At 41.7% G+C, this 20,395-nt stretch overlaps 2 protein-coding genes across 2 annotated transcripts; both read right to left on the bottom strand.

Annotated features, from left to right (window-relative positions):
• Positions 1 to 8,717: 8,717 nt before the first annotated feature.
• On the bottom strand, positions 8,718 to 10,792 carry LOC111389415. Its single transcript, XM_023014337.1, has 6 exons — positions 10,670 to 10,792; positions 10,476 to 10,573; positions 10,173 to 10,359; positions 9,555 to 9,989; positions 9,153 to 9,455; positions 8,718 to 9,074 (listed from the first exon to the last, which is right to left on the bottom strand). Exons 1-6 carry the CDS (start codon positions 10,790 to 10,792, stop codon positions 8,718 to 8,720), a joined length of 1,503 nt encoding a protein of 500 aa, XP_022870105.1.
• Positions 10,793 to 16,559: 5,767 nt separating this feature from the next.
• Positions 16,560 to 20,181, bottom strand: LOC111389412. Its single transcript, XM_023014333.1, has 2 exons — positions 19,746 to 20,181; positions 16,560 to 18,625 (listed from the first exon to the last, which is right to left on the bottom strand). The coding sequence occupies exons 1-2, from the start codon at positions 19,858 to 19,860 to the stop codon at positions 17,025 to 17,027; spliced, it is 1,716 nt and encodes a 571-aa protein (XP_022870101.1). The 5' UTR covers positions 19,861 to 20,181; the 3' UTR covers positions 16,560 to 17,024.
• Positions 20,182 to 20,395: the final 214 nt, after the last annotated feature.

Below are 20,395 nucleotides of genomic sequence, written 5' to 3'. Positions count from 1 at the left end.
GGTTTCTCCTCCAGTTCCGCTTTGGGAACATCAGTGTCATCCAAATCAATTAGATTATTTCTTCCATGAGTAGCCAAATTTGGAATATCTTTGGGAATTGGTACTTCATTTAGACCGAAAAATTCATTCTAAAATTGACTTTGCGATGATATAAGCGATTTGCCTTCGACACCGAACAAATCCTCAACAAATGAATGTGGATCCATTTGTGAATTATGATAAAATTAAAATGTATAGATGATATAGTAAGTATCAAGACTTAACTAAGTAAAGAGTGTGGAAAGAAAGTTGATGTGTGTAAGATTGTGAATTTGTAATTTTCAATTTGTAATGTGATAATTGAATGAATTGATATTGAATAGTTGAAATTGGAGATAAAATTGTAAAAATGAATGTAGTATATTGTAGAATTTTGGAAGAGAGGGTGAAAGAGTTGTTGGAAACTTGGAATGTTGTATTGTCGTGTGAAAAAATGGAAATGGGTAGGAATATTTATAGAGAAAAAAATTTAGTGGCCTTTTTGGCCACTTTTCAAAGTTCAGTGACCGAAACAAAAAGTGACTATTTCGATCACTGTTCATGCGAGCCATGAACCTGAGCTCATGGCTCAGGCTTGTGGGCTAGCTAAGTAGTTTCGGCTTGTCATATGAGTCGACCGCTGGGCTCGTGCTCGAGCTTGTCATTTGAGGAGCCTGAGTTGTCCACTAGCCACGTTTTTACAAGCCGAGTGGCCAGTGCCTTGTTTGACACTCTTAGATGTAGGGTAATAAAATCCCCTACTTTGTGGCATTGAAAAATGTTTTAATAATTTCTTCATGCAGAATGTAATAGATCATTCTCAATCTTCCAAATTATGTTTGGGTCCATATGTATACCTACTATTATAATATAGTGAAATAACTTTATCATAATTTTCACACGAATGTAATATAAGATATGTAAAGTTTCATATATGTATTACATCGGTGGCAAATGATTTCTATCGTAAGCCATACTCGGCACATAAATTGTTAAATGTTTACTTTCTTGCTGGTGATATAGTAATAAAATTTATTGCTTATCTAATTTAATCTAAAGGCAATCTTATATGTTCTAATCCATCTTTTACGATCAAATTGATAAAGTGGCATACACAGTGTTGATGAAAAATAAACTTCCAAATGCAAGGTTAAAATCATTAATAAATTTATCATAACACATTTGTCAACACTACTGTTATCAAAAGTAAAATTTTGAATAATTTCTTGTATACCATATTCTTGTATAAAATTTTTTAAAAGCATATATAAATTAGTGACATTATGAGGATATTCTACACATTTGAATGCAATAATCATTTTATGTAAAATCCATAACAGATCAATGTATTGAGCTGTAGAAGCAATATAACCTTTTTTATTACCACCGGTCTATAAATCAGAGGTGAATGATATAACACTATTAAAATTTTTTATCATAATGTTCAATAGCAACTTGTTTTTTTTTTTTGTTATATAATTTTGTAGTATCTAAATGAAGAGAATTTCTGCAATAAGAAGTATACATAGGTGAGATAATTATGCATGAGTCGGGTAAAGTTAATGAGTTTATCATCGTAAGCAACATCTTTGTTGTAGCCATTCCTTCACGAAATTTTTCATGTGAATATACAATGGTGGAAAAGGTATAACCAAAACCGTCAAACACTAGTTTAGTTTGTTTCAAATCGAGACCAACTGGTTTTGCTCTGCAACTCCTTAATTCGTACCTATTCAGATGCGTTGTGCATGACGGTCACCGGGCTTCCAACTAAATTCTTTGCTATAGTAATTGTAACATGCTTTCCAAATATCAACTCCATTTTAAACAAACTTTTTTATGTGTATTATGTTGTCAACAATCTTAGGATTCTTTTATCGACCTTCTAGTCTCGAATAATTCATCCTCTTTGAAATCCCTAAATCAAACGGAACATTTTGGAATGCATGGTAGTAGGTTGAAGTACTTGAACCACCCCGAAACTGATTAATTTCATCACTAGTAAAATTTATCTATGGCTAGTGGTGGGCATGGTCCGATTCAGTGCTAACGAGAATCGAGTTGGATCCAAAATTTTCGGGTATTTAGTAAATGGAATCATCGAGTCCAAATTTAATTATGAAACCATTCGATTTCGGTTCCATTTGGTTTAGGTTGGTTTGGTTTGGTTTCTAGGTTTTGTGCTATAATTAATTTTTTTAACATCTACAAAGCTATATTAATTCAATCAATGACATGTTCAATCTTAACTCTTACAAAATAACATAGTTCAATTTTATATGTCTTTTATGTCTCTATTTGCTGAGTTTTTCATAGATTTAATTGTTAAAATCATACGAAGAGGATGCCAACCAGTTTACAATAATTAAGAGAGGAGTTGTCGAGTTTTAATTCAATTTTCTCCAAAATGATAGAAACGACACTACAGTAAAATAATAAATTTGGATAAAACTTAGACCAATTCGATTAAGTTGGAGTTGGACTGAAAATTAGTAATAGGAAAAATCATATTTTTTGAGTTTGAGCTAAATAAACTAGTTAGAAAATTCATTTAAAAATAATAAAATAATTTGGGTCATTTAAAATAAATAAATTAAAATATTATGAAGATTCGATTTTTTGGTTCTTGATCTACAACCGAGAACAGAACCAGACCCGTCGATTTTCGATTCAAATATCCTTTCAAGATTTTAACTTGAGAAAAATCGCTCGATTCTATTTAGTTCGGGAGTTTTGCCTAGGCTTATCTATGGTTATTATAACTGAACATATTGAATATTGGAGTAAAAGAAACTGAATATTAAAACAAATAAATTAGAGATTGAAGATTGAAGTTAAAACTGACTGAAGTAAATTGATATGAAATAAAAAACTTTAACTCATATTTCTAGTAAAAAATTATAACTGTTGATCTCGAAAATTGGACTCTCCACGTGGCCAACCGATAGCCATTCCACGTATTCCTTCCTGCGTACAATCAACGCACGGTCAGATGCATACGGCTTGAACTAGAGGGGGCGGCAGCAGCCGTATACACTCCGACGATCAAGTTAGGCTCAGGTGATCGGAACAGTACCAAGGTTGTGCAAAATAGTAGGGAGGAGAATATATATATTTGCTTGCTATGGGTGCTAAGTAGTAAGAGTTTCATTACATTTGCTTCTTGCCAAACTTTGGGTATTTATAGGTGAGGAGAACCATTGGATGTGGGACACGTGTATACATCTGACGGTATGAGACATCTGGTCATAGGCGTCAATCAGCCACGTCTATAGAGTGGGTGGGTAATTACTTCTCTCAAGTTGAGTTGACATAAAGTTGATACGTCACATCAACTAGCCTCATGGAGATGTCAAATCACTTTAAACCTTAGGGGCAGAAAAGATCTTGACAAAGATCTCATTCTGAAATTGGCGACGGATTCTCTGACAGAGGTACCTGGACTACATTTCGCCTCGCATTCAGGGACGAGGGCGCTTCGGTCAATCCGACAGAATTGTCTATGCCTCGTAGTGTGATAGCAGATCGTCACCATTGGTGAAATCACTTTGGATGAGTGTTCTACACCTCACATAATGTGGTGGGGGACTTTTCGAAGTGGTTCAGATAGGGGCGTAGTAGTGGTCCCCCAAGTTCAGGTATGAATATTTATATTATGGGTGGACTTGTCTTCCTGATCGGGTATGTATGCCTCGGGATGAGAACCGTGATTTGTGAGAACTTGAGGGTCGATCTTCTGTGTTCGCTGAAGCGTTGATCCTAGGCAGATGCGCTAAAGCTTCGCTACTGCGTGAGGAAAAAAATTTATGTGAGATCGAGGTGCTGCCCAACTGGACGATGCGTAGGGAGACGGTCAACGCAGCGATAGAGGTGATGATCCACATGGGACTCTGCGTCAGGTGCATCTAAACTTTGTAAAGCTGAGTGAGGAGCTTATCTGCACCGGTGCGTTGACCCACAGGGAACGAATCGTTCGGAGATGGCTAAAACTTTATAAAGTTTAGGAGGGAACGCAGTGACCGAGGTGATGACCACAGAGGACTCCGCGCCAGGTGCATCTAAGCTTTGTAAAGTTGAGTGAGAAGCTCATCTGCCACCGGTGTGCTGACCCACAGGGGACGACGCATTGGGAGATGGCTAAAACTTTGTAAAGCTTAGGAGGGAATGCAGCGACCAAGGCGATAACCCACAGGGGACTCCGTGTCAGGTGCGTCTAAGCTTTGTAAAATTGAGTGAGGAGCTCATCTGTCACCAGTGCGCTGACCCATAGAGGACGACGCGTTGGAAGATGGCTAAAACTTTGTAAACCTTAGGAGGGAACGCAGCAACCGAGACAATGACCCACAGGGGACTCCGCGTTAGGTGCATCTAAGCTTTGTAAAGTTGAGTGAGGAGCTCAATCCGAGGCAGGCGTATCTGACATTAAATGGTTTGACAGCTATTGCGTATTTCCAAGGTGACAGTTGGGTATAACGCCCATTCCCCTAAAAGGCTGCTGTGGCTACTTATTGTTGACAGTTGGTGGTGACCGAGGCAATGCGTTTTATGCAAGCGTGAGGGTCAATACAAAATCTTAGGTATAGATCAAATCTGGCGTTTCATTTCAACGACCCAGATTGATGATGCGACGGACGGCCTAGATTGATTGCATTTGAATTCAATAGTGGAGATTAGTTGGAGCGCTCTATAAAAGACGGACTTGAGCATTTTTGGAGCTTTTCACTCTTACGAAAATAGAAAATTCCATTTGCTCTCAAACTCTTTGCGATTTTCGGCGTTCTTCAAGCATTAACGGGGAGAAATTCGAATTTTTGGTGACCACACACCTCTTTTTGACCATTTTTGGCCGGGGAACACTCAAACTCATAAGTTTCAGTAAATATTTGAGACATTTCCTTTTTAAAAATGGCTTCTGAGGGTAGTGCTAGTTCGGGGAGGGGACTGGAGTTAGTGCGGATGGATGAGCCCATTGTGGCGACTTTCTCCAAAGTAGCAGAAGCGATACTTGGGGGGGAGAACATTTGGAAGAGGCTGGATAGCCTAGCAGATACCTCTATGCATCGGGAGGCGTCGAATTTTTCCTCCAAGATAAAGGGGGCCAACCTAGAAAGACTTAGGACTGAATATAGGATCCCAGATAGTATAAACATGATCCTACTCGAACATGATGAGAGGGCCTGCTATCCTAGGCTAGGGTGCGTGGCGATAAGCGAGGTGATCCTTAGGGCCTGTCTTAGGCTTCCAATTCACCATTTTTTCCGAATGGTGCTTAGGTCTTATGGCTTAGCACCTACCCAATTGAACCCGAACTTCTAGAGCTGAATGGTGGGCTCCTGGATGTTATGGAAAGAGGCGTCACTTGGGGTGGAGATGCCCTTCTCTGTTTTTCAGACCCTCTGCATTCCCAAAGTAAAAGCTGGGGGGGGGGGAGGATAAGACCAGGGGTTGGTATTACCTGACCTCTTGGGATTTCCACACTCCTTTCATACTCGATCTGTAGAGCTCCATTAAGGAGTGAAAGAGCTCGTGGTGTTGGGCTACCGGAAGATGGGACACGATGGAGGGGGACCCCTGGTACCTCTTACGGTCCCCACGAAGTACTCGTCACTTAGTGAGTATTGTAGCTGTGTTTCTTGTTTATTTCTCTTCGGTTCAGATCATAACTAACATTTGTGTTCATTTTTTGAAGGCACTCTTCCTCGGTGCGAGCTGTCCTCTGACGACTTCGACATCATCTGCGTCATATATCAGCTACCTCCAAAGAAGAGGTCGTACCATTGGCTGATCAGAAAGAACATTCATTTTGTGATGCACGACCTGATGGCCTCACGAGGTAATATCTCGAACCGAATACCTTTTAGTACTTCCGAGTCGTTTACACTTGTACTAATTTACTTGTTTCTTGTAGATAACTTTAATAAGAAATTCCTCTCCGGCCCGACTTCAAGACCATACAAAAGATGATGGCTGAAGCGAAGGCTTTGAAGACTTCTTCCTCCGCCTATAAGAAGCAAATGGAGGACTTGGTGGATGCCAACAGGAGGCTCCAGCCTCCGATGGAGGAGGAGGTGCCTAAGGATCTTGAGGCCAATCTGCTTCGAAAGGGCAAAAAGCCTTCTGCCCCTTCGAAGCGACCAACGGTGGGGAGGCCACCCCTCGTTCTGAGGCAAACTACAATTCCTACTGGGATGGCCATTTCGGAGAAAACGCCTGCACCATCAGAGGCTTCTCCTCCCCCGGCCACACTGCTAGTTGCTACTGTGCCTCTCGCCCAGGTGCCAAGGTAGCCCAAGAGGAAAAGAGCTTGTCCCTCAAAGAAGATGGACTTTTTGGGCACGAACTCCGAGGAGCCAGTAAAAGAAGTACTGGAGGCTCTCCCCCAGAAATGACTGTAGTGGCGGTGGTCCACAATAAGTATTGGACCGAAGAATGGAGGGACCACTCCGCCTTCTGCACTACCGAAGACTTAGTGGCTGCCAATAGTGCCTGTGTGGCCCGGGCTCTGAGTACCAGCATCCAACTCGAAGGCTTGGTGAAAAACCTCAACTCCAAGAGGGAGGACCTCGCTAAGTGCTTCGAGGAGGCGATGCAATATGGGGATGTGGCGAGGGAGGCCCGGGCCAAGGCTGCGGAGGAAGAGAAAGGAAAAAGGAAGGCTGAGGCTCAGCTAACGGCTGCCAAAGAAGATATAGAGCGGCTGAAGAAGGAGCTCTATGAAGTGGAGTGCTAGGTGGTTGTTATAATCCGAAGAGTGGATCACGCCAATGAGCACCACCGGCTTGCCACGGAGGCTCTGGAGGCCTCCAATAAAGAAAAAGTGGAGCTGAGGTAGAGGACGGAGGCCCAATCTGAGGAAATCGCCTCCTTGAAGGAGGAACTGAAAACGGCAGGGGAAGTGGCTGTTCAAAATTTCATTGACCACTTCGAGGAGCATTCCTTGTACGAAGACTTTGCAATTTTTTGGGCCTTCTAGAGTGCCCAAGGCTTATTGGGTCGGCTGAAAGAGTTCACCCCACTCTGGACATCTCCTCTTTAGGGGCAGAGTTTGGGGGACCTACTGGAGGCCGGCGTGATAGGCTTGCCGAGGACGCTCCAGAGGCCCCGAGGCGGGCGAGGCAGAGGCTAGCGGGGAAGGCCCTCCTGTAGAATAGGGCTAATCTTGTAATGGCTTTGACCTCTTTTGTAACTCAATTTCAAGTGAATGAAATGAAATTTTTGTCAAGTATTGTTGCTTCTGTTTTCTTATCGTGTTGATCTGTTTACACATATATGAATGACAAGCACTTAAGATTAAGCGCCTCTTAACAATAATCAGAAGATCGGATCACTTAAGTAAACATCAAGCGCCTCTTAACAATAACCAGTTAATGATAGAAGATCGGATCACTTAAGTAAACATATTGAATGACTGAGGTAACAATTTACTAGCCGATGTGACAAAGAACTGAAGTATCATTACTTATAGAAGTTACATCACCCTTTACTAAGGCATTTTTAGCACTCAATAAGCTAGGGAAATTACAAACAAGATCGGATCAGGACATACATTTATTAGACAACATTGAGATCGGATCAGAACAAAAGCTCATCACTGATAGTACTTCCTCAAGTGTTCGATGTTCCATCGATGAGGTAGTGCTTTCCCTACCATGTCTTCAATTTCGAAAGTGCCAGGTCGGGATTCCCTGCGGATGCGGTAAGGACCCTCCCAGTTCGGTCTCGGTTAGCTTTGATGATTGGAAGACCCTTCTGAGGACGAGGTCCCCCAGGCGAAGAGTTCGGTTTCTGACCTTGGAGTTATAATAGCGGGTCATCTTTCTATGATACTTTTCCAAATTCACCTGGGAGGTATCCCTCATTTCTTCAAGAAGGTGGAGTTCGTTTACTCGGGCCTTGTCGTTACTGATCTCGTTAAAGTGTATTCGATGGTGCGATGGGACCCCGACCTCGATCGGGCTCATGGCCCCGGCTCCGTAGGTCATTGGTGTTTCCCCTGTTGCAGTTCGGCTTGTGGTTCTGATGGCCCAGAGGACGTGGGGAAGCTCATCAACCCATGCCCCCTTTGAGGTGTCAAGCTTTCTTTTCAGGGTATGCTTGATAGTTTTGTTTACTGTCTCAACTTGTCCATTTGCTTGCGGGTGATGAGGCGTTGTGAAATCCTTTTTTATCCCCAGTTTGTTGCACGATTCTCGCATTTTCCTGTTGTCAAACTGTCTCCCGTTGTCGGACACTAAGGAGTGGGGAATGCCGAACCTGCAAATGATATTCTTCCAAACGAATTTCCTAGTATTCACCTCGGTGATCTTTGCAAGAGGTTCAGCCTCGACCCACTTGGTGAAGTAATCGATGGTGACAATGGTGAAAGTCGCGCTTCCTCTTCCTTTTGGGAGTGGACCAATGAAGTCGATGTTCTACTTGGCGAATGGCCAGGGGCTGGTCACTACGGAGAGGCTCTAAGAAGGCTACCTTTGAATATTTGAGAAGCACTGGCACTTGTCACATTTTTGGACAAACTGGCAAGCATTCCTTTTTAGGGTCAACAAGAAGTAGCCTTGACGGAGAACCTTATGTGCTAGAGCCGTTCCTCCGGAGTGATTTCCGCAGATTCCCTCATGGATTTCCCTAAGTATATATGTGGCTTCTTCACCTCCCATACATCTGAGAAGTGGTGAGGCGAAGCCTCTTTTGTAGACCATATCCTATTGTAGGATGAAGTGCGCAGCCCTTCTTCTTAACTTCCTCGCCTCGCTTCTAGAAGCAGGTAGTGTTTGATCCTTTAAATAGGCGATGATGGGATGCATCCATAATGGGGTGCCTTCTATCCATAGTACCTCTTCACCTCCGAAAATGGAGGGCTTCGATAATTGTTCAATAGGGACGACCTTTAGTAGCTCAGAATCCTTTTTCCTGGCCAATTTTGAAAGGGCATCTGCATGTGTATTCTCTAGGCGTGGGACTTGAATCAGTTCGAACCTTTGAAACTGAGGAACTAGGTCCAGAACCAATTTCAAGTATGTAGCCATGCTGCTGTCTTTGGCCGCAAAGCTTTCATTGACCTAATTCACTATTAGCTGAGAATTGCTACTTACCAGTAGCTTTCTAACCTACATTTCCTTAGCAAGTCTAAGACCTACTGGAAGGGCCTCATATTCAGTAGCATTGCTCGAGGCTTTGAAGCCGAACCTTACTGCGTAATTTAGCTTGTGACCCTCCGAGCTTTCCAAGACAATTCCTGCCCCGGTGCCAGCCTCTCCTGAGGATCCATCTACGAACAGTTTCCATGTTGGGGGCTCGGCTGGTTCCATTGTTGCCTCCATTTTCGGGGCTTTGGTAAACTCAGCCACAAAATCTGCAAGGGCTTGGCCCTTGATGGCATGTCGAGGTCGGAACAGTAGCTCGATCGCCCATTTTAGCAGGCATCCTGATGCATCTGTTCTCTGCAGCACTTGCTTCAATGGGAAATCGGTGAGAACTTCAATCGAGTGGGCCTAGAAGTATGGCCTCAGTTTCCTTGAGGTTGTGATGAGGGCAAGTGCCAGTTTCTCTATGTCTGGGTAGCGTGTTTCAGCTAGGAGGGGTGCTTTGCTGATGTAGTATACTGGCAACTGGCACTCATTTTCTTCTCTGACTAGGACAGCGCTGATTGCCACGTCCGAAATCACCAAATACAGCAGTAGCGACTTTTCTGGTTGATGTTTTGAGAAAAGGGGCGCCTCTCCGAGGTACTTTTTTAGCTCCTGAAAAGCTTCCTTGCACTTAGAAGTCCATTGGAACTTCTTTCCTTGCTTAAGCACATTGAAGAAGGGTAAGCTCTTATCTGTAGCCCTAGAGATGAAGCGACTGAGCGCGGCTATCTGACCATTAAGGCTTTGGACCTCCTTCGATTTTTGAGGTGACCTCATTTCCAGCAAGGCCGTTATCTTTACTGGATTTGCTTCAATTCCTCTTTGGTTAACAATGTATCCCAGGAACTAACCCGAAGCCACCCCAAAGGTGCACTTGAGGGGATTCAACTTCAGCTTATATTTTCTAAGTATCTAAAAGGTTTGGTCGAGGTGACTTACGTGTTCGCTTGCCTGGAGGCCTTTGACTAGCATGTCATCCACATAGACCTCCATGGTTTTGCCAATGAGTTCGGCAAACATTATGTTGACCAGTCTCTGATATGTAGCTCCGACATTATTCAATCCAAAAGGCATGACTTTGTACCAGTAGAGTCCTCTGTCTGTAATGAATGATGTAGCTTCCTCATCAGGTCGGAACATGGGTATCTGATTGTACCCTGAATATGCATCCGTGAAGCTCAATAGTTCATGTCCAGCGGTGAATCCACAAGTTGGTCTATCCTTGGAAGTGGAAAGCTGTCTTTAGGGCACGCCTTATTCAAGTTGGTGAAGTCTACGCACACCTTCCACTTCCCGCTGGGCTTTTTCACCAGGACCGGGTTGGAAATCCACTTCGGGTAGATGACTTCCCTTATGAAGCCACTACGGCTAAACTTGCCTACTTCGTCTTTGAGTGCCTCGTACCTCTCTGGGTTGAGAGCACGTCTTTTCTGCCGATGAGGAGCACATGAGGAGTTGATGTTAAGATGGTGGCAACTGATCCTTGGATCTATTCCCACCATGTCTTCATGCTTCCAAGCGAAGACATCCAAGTTCCTTTTCAAGAAGCTTATCATCTCTTCTTTTACTTCAGGGGACAGTGCCTTCCCCATTCGTAAGACCTGACTAGGGTCCTCTGGATTGGTGGAGAAAGTTTCAAGTTCTTCCATTGGGGTTGCATTTGGTTCAGAGTCAATTATCCGGAGATCTAACTCATCAAGAGGGTGTCCTTGTTCAGGGGGCCTCTTCCATGTCCACGTCTTCTTCCTGTTCAGAGGTACGCCCTTGTTCAAGGGCGTCGACCATTTCCACGTCCATACTGGCTTCATTGACAACTTCAATTATGATCACGTTAGCAGTTCAGGGCTCCGACTTTCGTAGAGAGTTCAAGTAACATGCCCTGGGGCCCATTTGGTGGCCTCGGACTGTAGCAATCTCATGTTCAGTTGGGAATTTCATACACAAGTAGTGGATGGATGTGATGGCCCAAAGATCTTTTAAAGCGGGTCTGCCCAATACTCCATGATAGGCCGATCTGTGGTCTACCACTAAGAATTCCATGAAGTGTTGGGCACTAGGGATGTTGAACCCATCTCGACTGGCAGAGTGATCCACCCTCGTGGGACGATGCTGTCTCTAGTAAATCCGAATAGTGGGTCGGTCATTGGGATCAACTCATGTTCAATTTGCATTTTGTCGAAGGTGGAGCCGAACAGTATGTTCACCGAACTGCCATTGTCGACGAGCATGCGTCTGAGTCCGTTTCTAGCCACTACGGCTCTCACAACCAATGCGTCACAATTGGGGTGGTGAACTCCTTGTGCATCTTCCTGGGAGAAGGTAATTGGGGCCATCCTATTGGCCTCTTGGGACTCGTTGACAATGTAAGTGATCATTGGTAGGTCTTTTGCTTTCCTTGTGTAATTCCTTTGGGCATTCCTGGTGTTTCCGCCGATGTGAGGTCCCCCAATGATTGTATTGATTTCCCTGATGATTTGGCCCCCCAAAAAGGGGGCCTGATCTCTTTGTTTGGACTCTCCCCAATCCCTTGATTCTCTTTTCTTGGGTGACTGCTCTTTATGCTTTCTCTCTCCCCTGTTCGGGGAGGCGGATTTGCGAGGATATTCGTTCCTCTTGGAGGGGTGTGGCACGCTTCGATTCGGGCGCCGAGGAGCGTCTCTGCACTTGTTGGTGTCATGCCCATAAAGTTGGTGGAAAGTGCAAAACCTTGCCTCTTTCAAGGGCCTGTTTGATCGCTTCTTCCTCTTCTTCTTACTATCAGTTCTTCCAGATGGTCCTGCTTCGCCATGAGCATTCTCAAATGCCAATACCAGCATTGCATTCAGTGTGGCGAAAGCCAGTGCCTGTCCGGAAGTGGGAGCTATTGTGTGACCTGCTTGAGTCCATTGCTGAGTGACAAGGTGCGCTGTGGGTCCTCGACCTACCTGCCTCTGAGGCGGAGGGAGTCCGTGCACAGCACGATTTCGGTGATCAATCATTTTTTCACTGACGATTTTCACTCTCATAATTTCCACCAGGTCGTCATAGGTGGCAGGATTCTTGCTGCGCACGTCCCTTCAGAACAAAATGTTCATGTTGAGGCTGCCTTTCAGAGCTGAAAGGGCTTCTCTGTTAGTGACCTGTTCGCAGTATGTGATTTCGTCTGTAAATCTGGCGAGATAGCTTTTCAGCGTCTCTAGGGGCCTGTCTCATATCTTGCAGGTGTTGCACTGGGGCCTCTCCTTCTCTACGTGAGAGGTATTGGTTCAAGAATGACTTCTTCAAATCTGGCCAACTCCTAATGCTTAGGGAAGGAAGTCTGCTATACCACACTTCAGCAACTCCGCTCAGGGTTAGGTGGAAGGCTCTGCATTTCAAAGCAGGCGAGGCTCCCCTGAGGCTCATCTGTGTTATGTACTTGGTGAGGTGCTTCTCCGAGTCCCCCTTTCCTTCATACTTGAGGATCTTAGGGGGCATGAAGTTCGCTCGCATTGGGCAGCTTCGGATCTCCCTTGAGAAAGGGAGGTTATTATCATCATCGTCAATTTCATAAGATTGACAAGGCCCATTTGACCCTTCATCATCTTGAATATCCTGGGGAGGTGGAGGTGCTTCTTCTCGACTCCCTCAATCAACTAGGTTCTTCCTATCCTTCCTATTTCTAGGAGGAGGAGGTGCCCGTTCTTGCTCCTGATCTTGCCAAACTGATCTTCGTACTGAGCGGACCCTATTGCTAGGGTCCTGGCCTATTCGATCGAAGACGCTTACTGACCTTTGTTCCTCATATTCTTGAGGGAAATTGTCCCCTAACTGCGGTTTTGCTGGCTGGCTCCCTTGCACATAGGATGTGGCTTCCGCGCCCACTTATCTTTCGAGGGGGCGTTCTCTGTGCTGGCTCATATGGCCTCGGGAACGAGATACAGGAGCTTCCTGCACTGGGTAAGATCCTTGGGGCATTTGAGAGCCTTGGTGACATTGGGCTTGCATTCTGAGCAGCGATGTTTCTCATGCCCGCAGCTATTTGAGTCATTTCTTCAGAGAGCATGGCTGTTCTTTTACCTTGACGACGCTGGTGATGGGGTCTCTGGTGAGTGACATTGTTATAGAGCACCTCTTCTTCAGAGGCCTCTCTAATGGGGTTGTCGTCTTCATGGCTGGAACTCATTCTATCTCCTTTTTCAAGGGTGATGAGAACTTGGGTTATAACTCGACTTTGTTCTTTTTTAAGAACGTGCCCTTTTCAGGGTAAGTCGCTAGTTTTTTGGTGATTTCTCCGGTGAAGAATGCAGAACTTTGAATGGGAAGTATTTCCCACAGACAGTGCCAATCTGTTGACCTCGGAAATTGGACCCTCCACGTGGCCAACCGATAGCCACTTCACGTATTCCTCCCTGCGCACAATCAACGCATGGTCAGATGCACACGGTCGGAACCAGTGGGGGTGGCGACGGCTGTATACACTCCGACGGTCAAGTTAGGTTCAGGTGATCGGAACAGTACCAAGGTTGTGCAAAATAGTGGGGAGGAGAATATATATATTTGCTTGCTATGGAGTGCTAAGTAGTAAGAGTTTCATTACCTTTGCCTCTTGCCAAGTTTTGGGTATCTATAGGTGAGGAGAACCATTGGATGTGGGACACGTGTATACATCTGACGGTATAAGACGTTTGCTCATAGGCGTAAATCAGCCGTGTCTATAGAGTGGGGGGATAATTACTTCTCCCGAGTTGAGTTGACATAAAGTTGATACGTCACATCAACTAGCGTCATGGAGACGTCAAATCACTTTAAATCTAGGGGCAGAAAAGATTTTGACAAAGATCTCATTCTGATATTAGCGACGGATCCTCTGACAGAGGTACCCGGAGTGCATTTCGCCCCGAATTTCGGGACGAGGGCGCTTCGGTCAGTCCCGCAGAATTGCCTATGCCTCGTAGTATGATAGCAGATCGTTACCATTGGTGAAGTCACTTCGGAACCACTTCGGATGAGTGTTCCAAACCTCGCATGATGTGGTGGTGGACTTTCCGAAATGGTTCAGATAGGGGCGTAACAATAACCGTTTCATGAAATTAATCAAATTTAGTACCTCATAGCTGCCTTCTTAAGGAAGCTAGTAGCAGGCAGCTATGTTCTGCCAGTTTAAGGCAGCAGAGAAACAGGCAGCTTTTTTCATTTAAAACATTTTTATCAAAGTTTTGTTTAAGCAGTTTTTTGGTAAGGTCCAGCTCGTTACGGGCAGAAAATGGCCCGTGTTGCTTGTCGAATGAAAGGCTGCATACGTGTTCGCTCATATACAATTATTTGGCTACTACGATTCTTTCTTCTTGGCCTTGAAACCCATCTTTGGTGTCCCAGGATGCTATACAGTATGCATACTTCTCAAAATGAATCACTAATGAGCAAAATATCACATAATCACATTCCACTGTAATGTAAGCTCGAAAATAAAAAATAGCATATAACATAATTTTTGCTCGTATTTCCTTATGAATCTACAAAATCTAATTGTGTTTTAAGCAAAGTTATAAAATGAGTAATGCTTGACAATACGCTTCGATTGAGCATAAAGCATTACAAGCATATGCATGCCTATGCGTAATTGTGCGTTTTCAAATTTTTAGTATTATTTTAAATATCCTAAATTAATAAATATATAAAATGCATTCTTTGAACTTTATATATATTCTTCAATTTTATTTAATTTTATTTTAAATTACAGTATCACATGAGATTATTAAATTATTGGTGGGTGTTAGCAGCAAATCTTGGTGTCGTCCAAAGATATATATGCTGCAAGTAATGCTAGTATGGGTTGGCAATTTATTACAGCAGCACATGAGATCAGAGACATGTTTGGCTAGGTATAAACGAATTAAAGTTACTTTTAATTAACTTTTCCAATTCTAAGCGTATTTAGATTTTTTTTTTCCTTACTGTTAAATAAAAAAAGTTTATATTATATGTTAATTTAAAAAAGTAAGTATAACTTTGATTATAAAAGCTATTTATTAGCCAAACAGAGATTAAATCTTTTTCAGTTTTTGGTCAAATACATTTCAAAGTCTTTTCTTGAGATTGTGAATTTTTTAATCGCATATCATATTTGTCTGTAGAATAATTCTCTTTCCCTATTTCTTTGTTGAAAATATAGCCGGTAACATGGGATTCATAAGGACTTCAATAGTGCTCACCCATCTTCTATTCTATTGATTTGAATGGCATTTGCAATCACAAAAGTATATGAAGAGTTAATGTTTTATTTTAAAAAGTCAACTTTATTAAGAGATATAATTCAAATTCTTACAAGTTAATCTAAGTTTTTATCTTCATTCAATGAGGAATTTATCCATTAACAGGTTATTTGTAAGATGGTGGCTTGTTGAAACAAATCAATCTTGAAAATTGTATGTTCATTTTTTTGAGTTTTAATCAGATTGAATTGTTTGTTGTCGATCCACGAGAAATGATTACTCAATTAAACAATATTTAATTTAATTTTAATTATGAAACGCATAATAAATTTAAAATTTTCAAATGATGAAAATAGTTTAAAATTCTACAAGCATAACGAAAAGATCAATTTGAAAATTTTGCAATTGAAGATATTTTTCAAAATATAGTGAGCAATTGAAGATCATTTTTAAAGTTTAGTGAGCATGAAAGACACTTTTTATGCGACAATTTGGTAACGACACGATGGGATACTACTTATGTGTTCCGTTAGCCTTGCCAACGTCTAACGTTTGAATAAATTTAGTGTAGAGCAATTTTTGGGAAGAAAATCAAATTTTATGTCAATTCATGAGCCCCACACATGTAAAGATAAAGCTACTGTACCTTTTTCTATTTACGGTACGTGAATTACAAAATATATTCTAAAAGTCCATAACACCCATTTATGCAGCTGAGAAGAAATGAATTCACGGCATTGTCAGCAATTGTTCTAGACAATGACTAGTGGGTACAATACTTTTTTGAAAAGAGTCAGATTACATGAATAAGTAAATAACATTTTATTGTGCCCAACGGTCATATTTTTCCTCTTAGTTCTAGTTTAATCGGTCCCAAACAGACACTTAATGGCCAAAACTTAACATTTTTAACTTCAGTAAGAAATCGAAGATACAAACTTACGTTCAGTGATTATTGGGGCATTGTTTAGAAAATTGCACATTAACTATTTCATGGGGATCCACTTATAAGTGGCCATGAAAAGTTATTTTAAAATTCAATGATCATTTACTAATACGAGAGAAACTTCAGTGACCATTTGGAAACATGATTTGTTAGTGTTGACATGCCACAGTAGAATCTTCATTGGCCGTATCAGTAGTCCCATCAACAAAATCCACTTCAATGATGGACGTATAACATTTTCTATAGTTCAAAGATCAAAGGAAAAACAAATTGACGTTTAACACAGAGAAAAGTTCATTGACCAATGTAATAATAAACCCATTCGTAGCAAATGAGCACGATCGCAGTAAATTTACAGCCAACATAAAACTTTATATAGTTCTATCATTTATCTACTTTTTAACCACACACACTCTTTAAGACACCGTATACAAGTATTTATAAGCAAGCTTAGCCCCACAAAGAATAGAAGGGCGCCAAATATTAATTTGAAGTAATAATAATACAATATATAATGAAATAACATATACACATGCACACACTCTTACACCTCCGTGGACTAGCCCATGTTGAACTTGATCTCCAATTCTACCTGTAAGGCTGTAACAAAAAACCAAGCATTATCTCAATAAATCTGAGGTCGTCCATGCAAATCCTTTCCTAGAAAGAGCAGTCCAACAATGCCTTGGGATCTAGTGTAATATTTTGTCACATGGGGAAAATGGAGAACTGAGAGTATTTGAGCCCAGAGTATAAGAAGGTTCAACACCTTTCGTCTCCCTCCCAATTGTTCTTCTCCTTAGGCCCCGTTGGCCCCTCCTCGCCATATAGTTCAGTTGGTAAAATTTCGATGAGATTTTCCAACGAAAACCTAATGAAAAATGGAAGGTGTTTGAGTATCTTCTCCAGTTCAGATCGTGAATTGTAAACAATCGTCGGACCCCATTCCCGCATATATTGTAACCAATGTGGTTCTGTAAAATTTCCGTCTCCAAGGTACTCAGCTGCAATAATTTGGTACTTGGTGCTAGAGTCCACCATATACTTGCTTTCGGCACAATCATTCCTCAATCCTATTCCAAGTTTCGTAGAGCCCTGAATATAGCACCCCGGATGTGGGAAACTAGCGTGGCCACTTTTTGATGAATATACAATCGACTTATTTCCCTTGATGAACTCCAACTCACTTGCATCCAGCCATTCACCACCACTGTGTTCTGAAAAATATGCACACCAAAGTTCTCCAGTGAAGTTGCTCAGGCGGAGAGTAAAATGCTCCCAATCGCCAACATGCTGACCTATTTTGTTAAAAGAAATATTCAGTTTCACTGCTTTAAGTGTAGCTGGACCATTGAATGGGCAAAAGATCCACATGGCAATGTCGGTGAAAGTCCCCCCTGAAGCTGGTTTTATGTGAACGTATAACTCTGCGCTTTCAAGGTTACCACACTTGAGATAATCACTATTTTCACCATCGTCTGGTAAATCAAGCCAGAATTTTCCATCATTCGACCCACCACCAGGCAAATTTGAGCCCTTAGAGTCAATGTCTAAACCTTTTTCTCTTCCCTCTTTGTACAGAAGTGCTCCGTTTTCAAAGAACCATGAAACAGACGAGGGCAAGTAAACTTCATCCGGATGGAAAAAAACAGTAGGTCCATAGTGCTTAATGAGTGCATGGACTTGATCAAGATTCGGCATTGCATGAAGGGACGAGTCAAAATTCTTCAAACATGCAATGTTCAATTCATCTTTAGAACTCTGGTTACTACTGCAGAAGAATGTCCCAACAGGAACACCTTTACAGAACATTCCCCTTTTGCACGGTCTAGTATTCCAAACTTGAAATTCGTCCTTCGATAAGAAAGAGCTTAGGTCAAATATCACATCACCAGCTTCACAACTTGCAGTGAGATCATCTCGAACACATCTTACTTCTTCAAGATCAGGCTCATCAGATTCAATAGTAACTGCAAAACCCATTGGTTTATAACCTGCTGGTGCATTCGGGAGCCAAATATAACCTTCTCCATTATTTCGAGAATTGGCACTCCATACTAAGCTGTAACTAAGAGGCTTTATCAGGGCCGGAGAGTCTGAAGTTGATCCCCGTATTTCATCACCTCGATGCTTAGTGGTGGATATTGCTTTGGCCACAAGAACGTAACCTCTCAACTGCGCATCATTTTGTTGACAATAGTGACCAAGGCAGAAATATCCGTCTGGAATTTCCACAGGCTTATAAAAAGTGACACCTTTCTCCTTTCCTCGCAGCGGGACACAGCTCCATATTTCAGAGAACTTTGTGATTTTAATGACTTCTATTTCTCCTAGGCATATCTTCCCTGTGGCAAAACCTTGACCTGTAAGATTTAAAACTGTATTAATATCTGTTAAATCAGTTAAGAGCAGATTGAAATATAAGTGAAATCAAAATTCCTAACCACTTAATCCCAATAATTCTCCGGTTAGTTAGATGAATTTAAATTAGTTTTGTTGATTTACTTAGAAAATAAAATCTTGATTTGTTGATTAGCTAACACATTAATTTAAACCGAAGCTAGAACTGGAATAAAAATTGGAAGTATTAATCTCTATGGGAAAGATATTCGGACTCCAAAATCCACTTTACTACTTGCCGTGATCTGTATACTTGCGGAATCAATGGATCAATCAATTCTCGTAGAACGAAAGAACATACATAAGTTTCAAATTGCAAAAAGTGAAGGAATGAAGTTTACATCTTCTGCAAAAGCTGGGTGTGGACGCATTAAGCATCCCAAAAACTTTACTTAAATATTTAAATCATACAATTTGCACGCAAAATTAAACATTCCGAGCCATAGCATTCCCATATCTCAAAATCTTGACCAAGTTCATACTTGGTACTTGCCTTGAACAAAGATATCCCGTGAACTCTCAGTCATACTTTTTCAAACAATCTGACTAAGTCCCCATAAGGAATCACCAATAAAATACATATTTCTTGAAATCCAGAAACAGTAAATATTCATTAGTCAACAAACAAATCCTTGTTTTTCTGGGTTAAAAATGTAATAGCAATATATAATCAAAGGTGCTTACAGTTAAAAGGAATAATACTTCAAGGAAGAATCCAATTATTGAATAGCCTTATACAACTATTCAATTAATACACACCCACCTACTCGACCACACCCCGCCCACCCAATATTAAAGAGCTAAAACGACAAAAGAGCTAGTTTCATTTTTATTCTTTTTCATCTCAAATATGTTTCGAATTATCAAGATTAGCAATTTAAAACTTATATTCAACATAACAGGCAAAAAGAATCTAAGGTAACAACTGATTTTTGATAAAACTAAAAGGACTATAATAAAAGAGGGAAAAAAACAGATTTTTCTCAGTGCAGGGACAAGAAATCCCAATTCTAACACGAATTAAGAATTGAATTCTGAAAAGTAAAAATTTAATCTTTTAACAAAATATTGCCAAGAACATACCTTGTGGCCACTGTGGAAGGGGTGAAGGAAGAGAAAAAGGCTTTTTTCCCACAGGAAAATCCTCATCCAAACTGTCATCATCGCATGAGCAATAACACTCCCACCACCCCGACATTTTTTTTCTTCCAAAAGATTCAAGTACAAAATAAACCCACCAAAAGAATAGCAATATTTCTTCAGATTTGCTATCAGCTCAGCTGAAGAAACTGCACAAATATATAAACTGATACCCAATAATGAAAGAAATAAGAGGAGCTTCTCTCTCTCTCTCTCTTCCCTGTCAGATTGGACTGGAGGATCACATATATAATAAAGAGACTATAACATTATGTAATCAAAAATTATCTTTGGCAGTCTGGGTTTGGTTGGTGTAAGGAGAGAAAGTGGGAGGTTTTACTTTTCTCCAAGGGGTTGAGTGAATCGACAGCAACATATATTGCAAAGAGAGGACTCGGCTTTGTAATTGCGCAATAAAGTGGTCTGGTCAGTTGTAGCTGACATTTTGGTGTCGTGCCCCTTGAAGTTTTGTTTAGACAAATTTGTTGGTATATTCTTATTTTATTCCATAGTCGTAAGTCGCCATTTAAATGTGTGGAAAATGAGACCGGGTTCGCTCGAATTGGCCAGGACCAACCCTATCCGATTAGGAC

This window comes from Olea europaea, unplaced genomic scaffold, assembly GCF_002742605.1.
Source record: "Olea europaea var. sylvestris unplaced genomic scaffold, O_europaea_v1 scaffold589, whole genome shotgun sequence".
Lineage (NCBI taxonomy): Eukaryota > Viridiplantae > Streptophyta > Magnoliopsida > Lamiales > Oleaceae > Olea > Olea europaea.
Note: the sequence above shows the minus strand (reverse complement) of the source record. Positions and strands in the feature narration are given on the sequence as shown.

Bases quoted from the DNA above. Each gene is read 5' to 3' on its own strand.
- LOC111389415 (XM_023014337.1), bottom strand. From the start codon at position 10,792: ATGGAAGAACTTGAAACTTTCTCCACCAATCCAGAGGACCCTAGTCAG. The intron at 10,574-10,669 runs GTCTTCGCTTGG...CCTCATCGGCAG, and splicing joins TCTTGAAAAGGAACTTGGAT to AAAAGACGTGCTCTCAACCC. The intron at 9,990-10,172 runs GTCAACATAATG...GCTTCGGGTTAG, and splicing joins GAGCTACATATCAGAGACTG to TTCCTGGGATACATTGTTAA.
- LOC111389412 (XM_023014333.1), bottom strand. From the start codon at position 19,860: ATGTCGGGGTGGTGGGAGTGTTATTGCTCATGCGATGATGACAGTTTG. The intron at 18,626-19,745 runs GTATGTTCTTGG...TAAATCTTACAG, and splicing joins CCTTCCACAGTGGCCACAAG to GTCAAGGTTTTGCCACAGGG.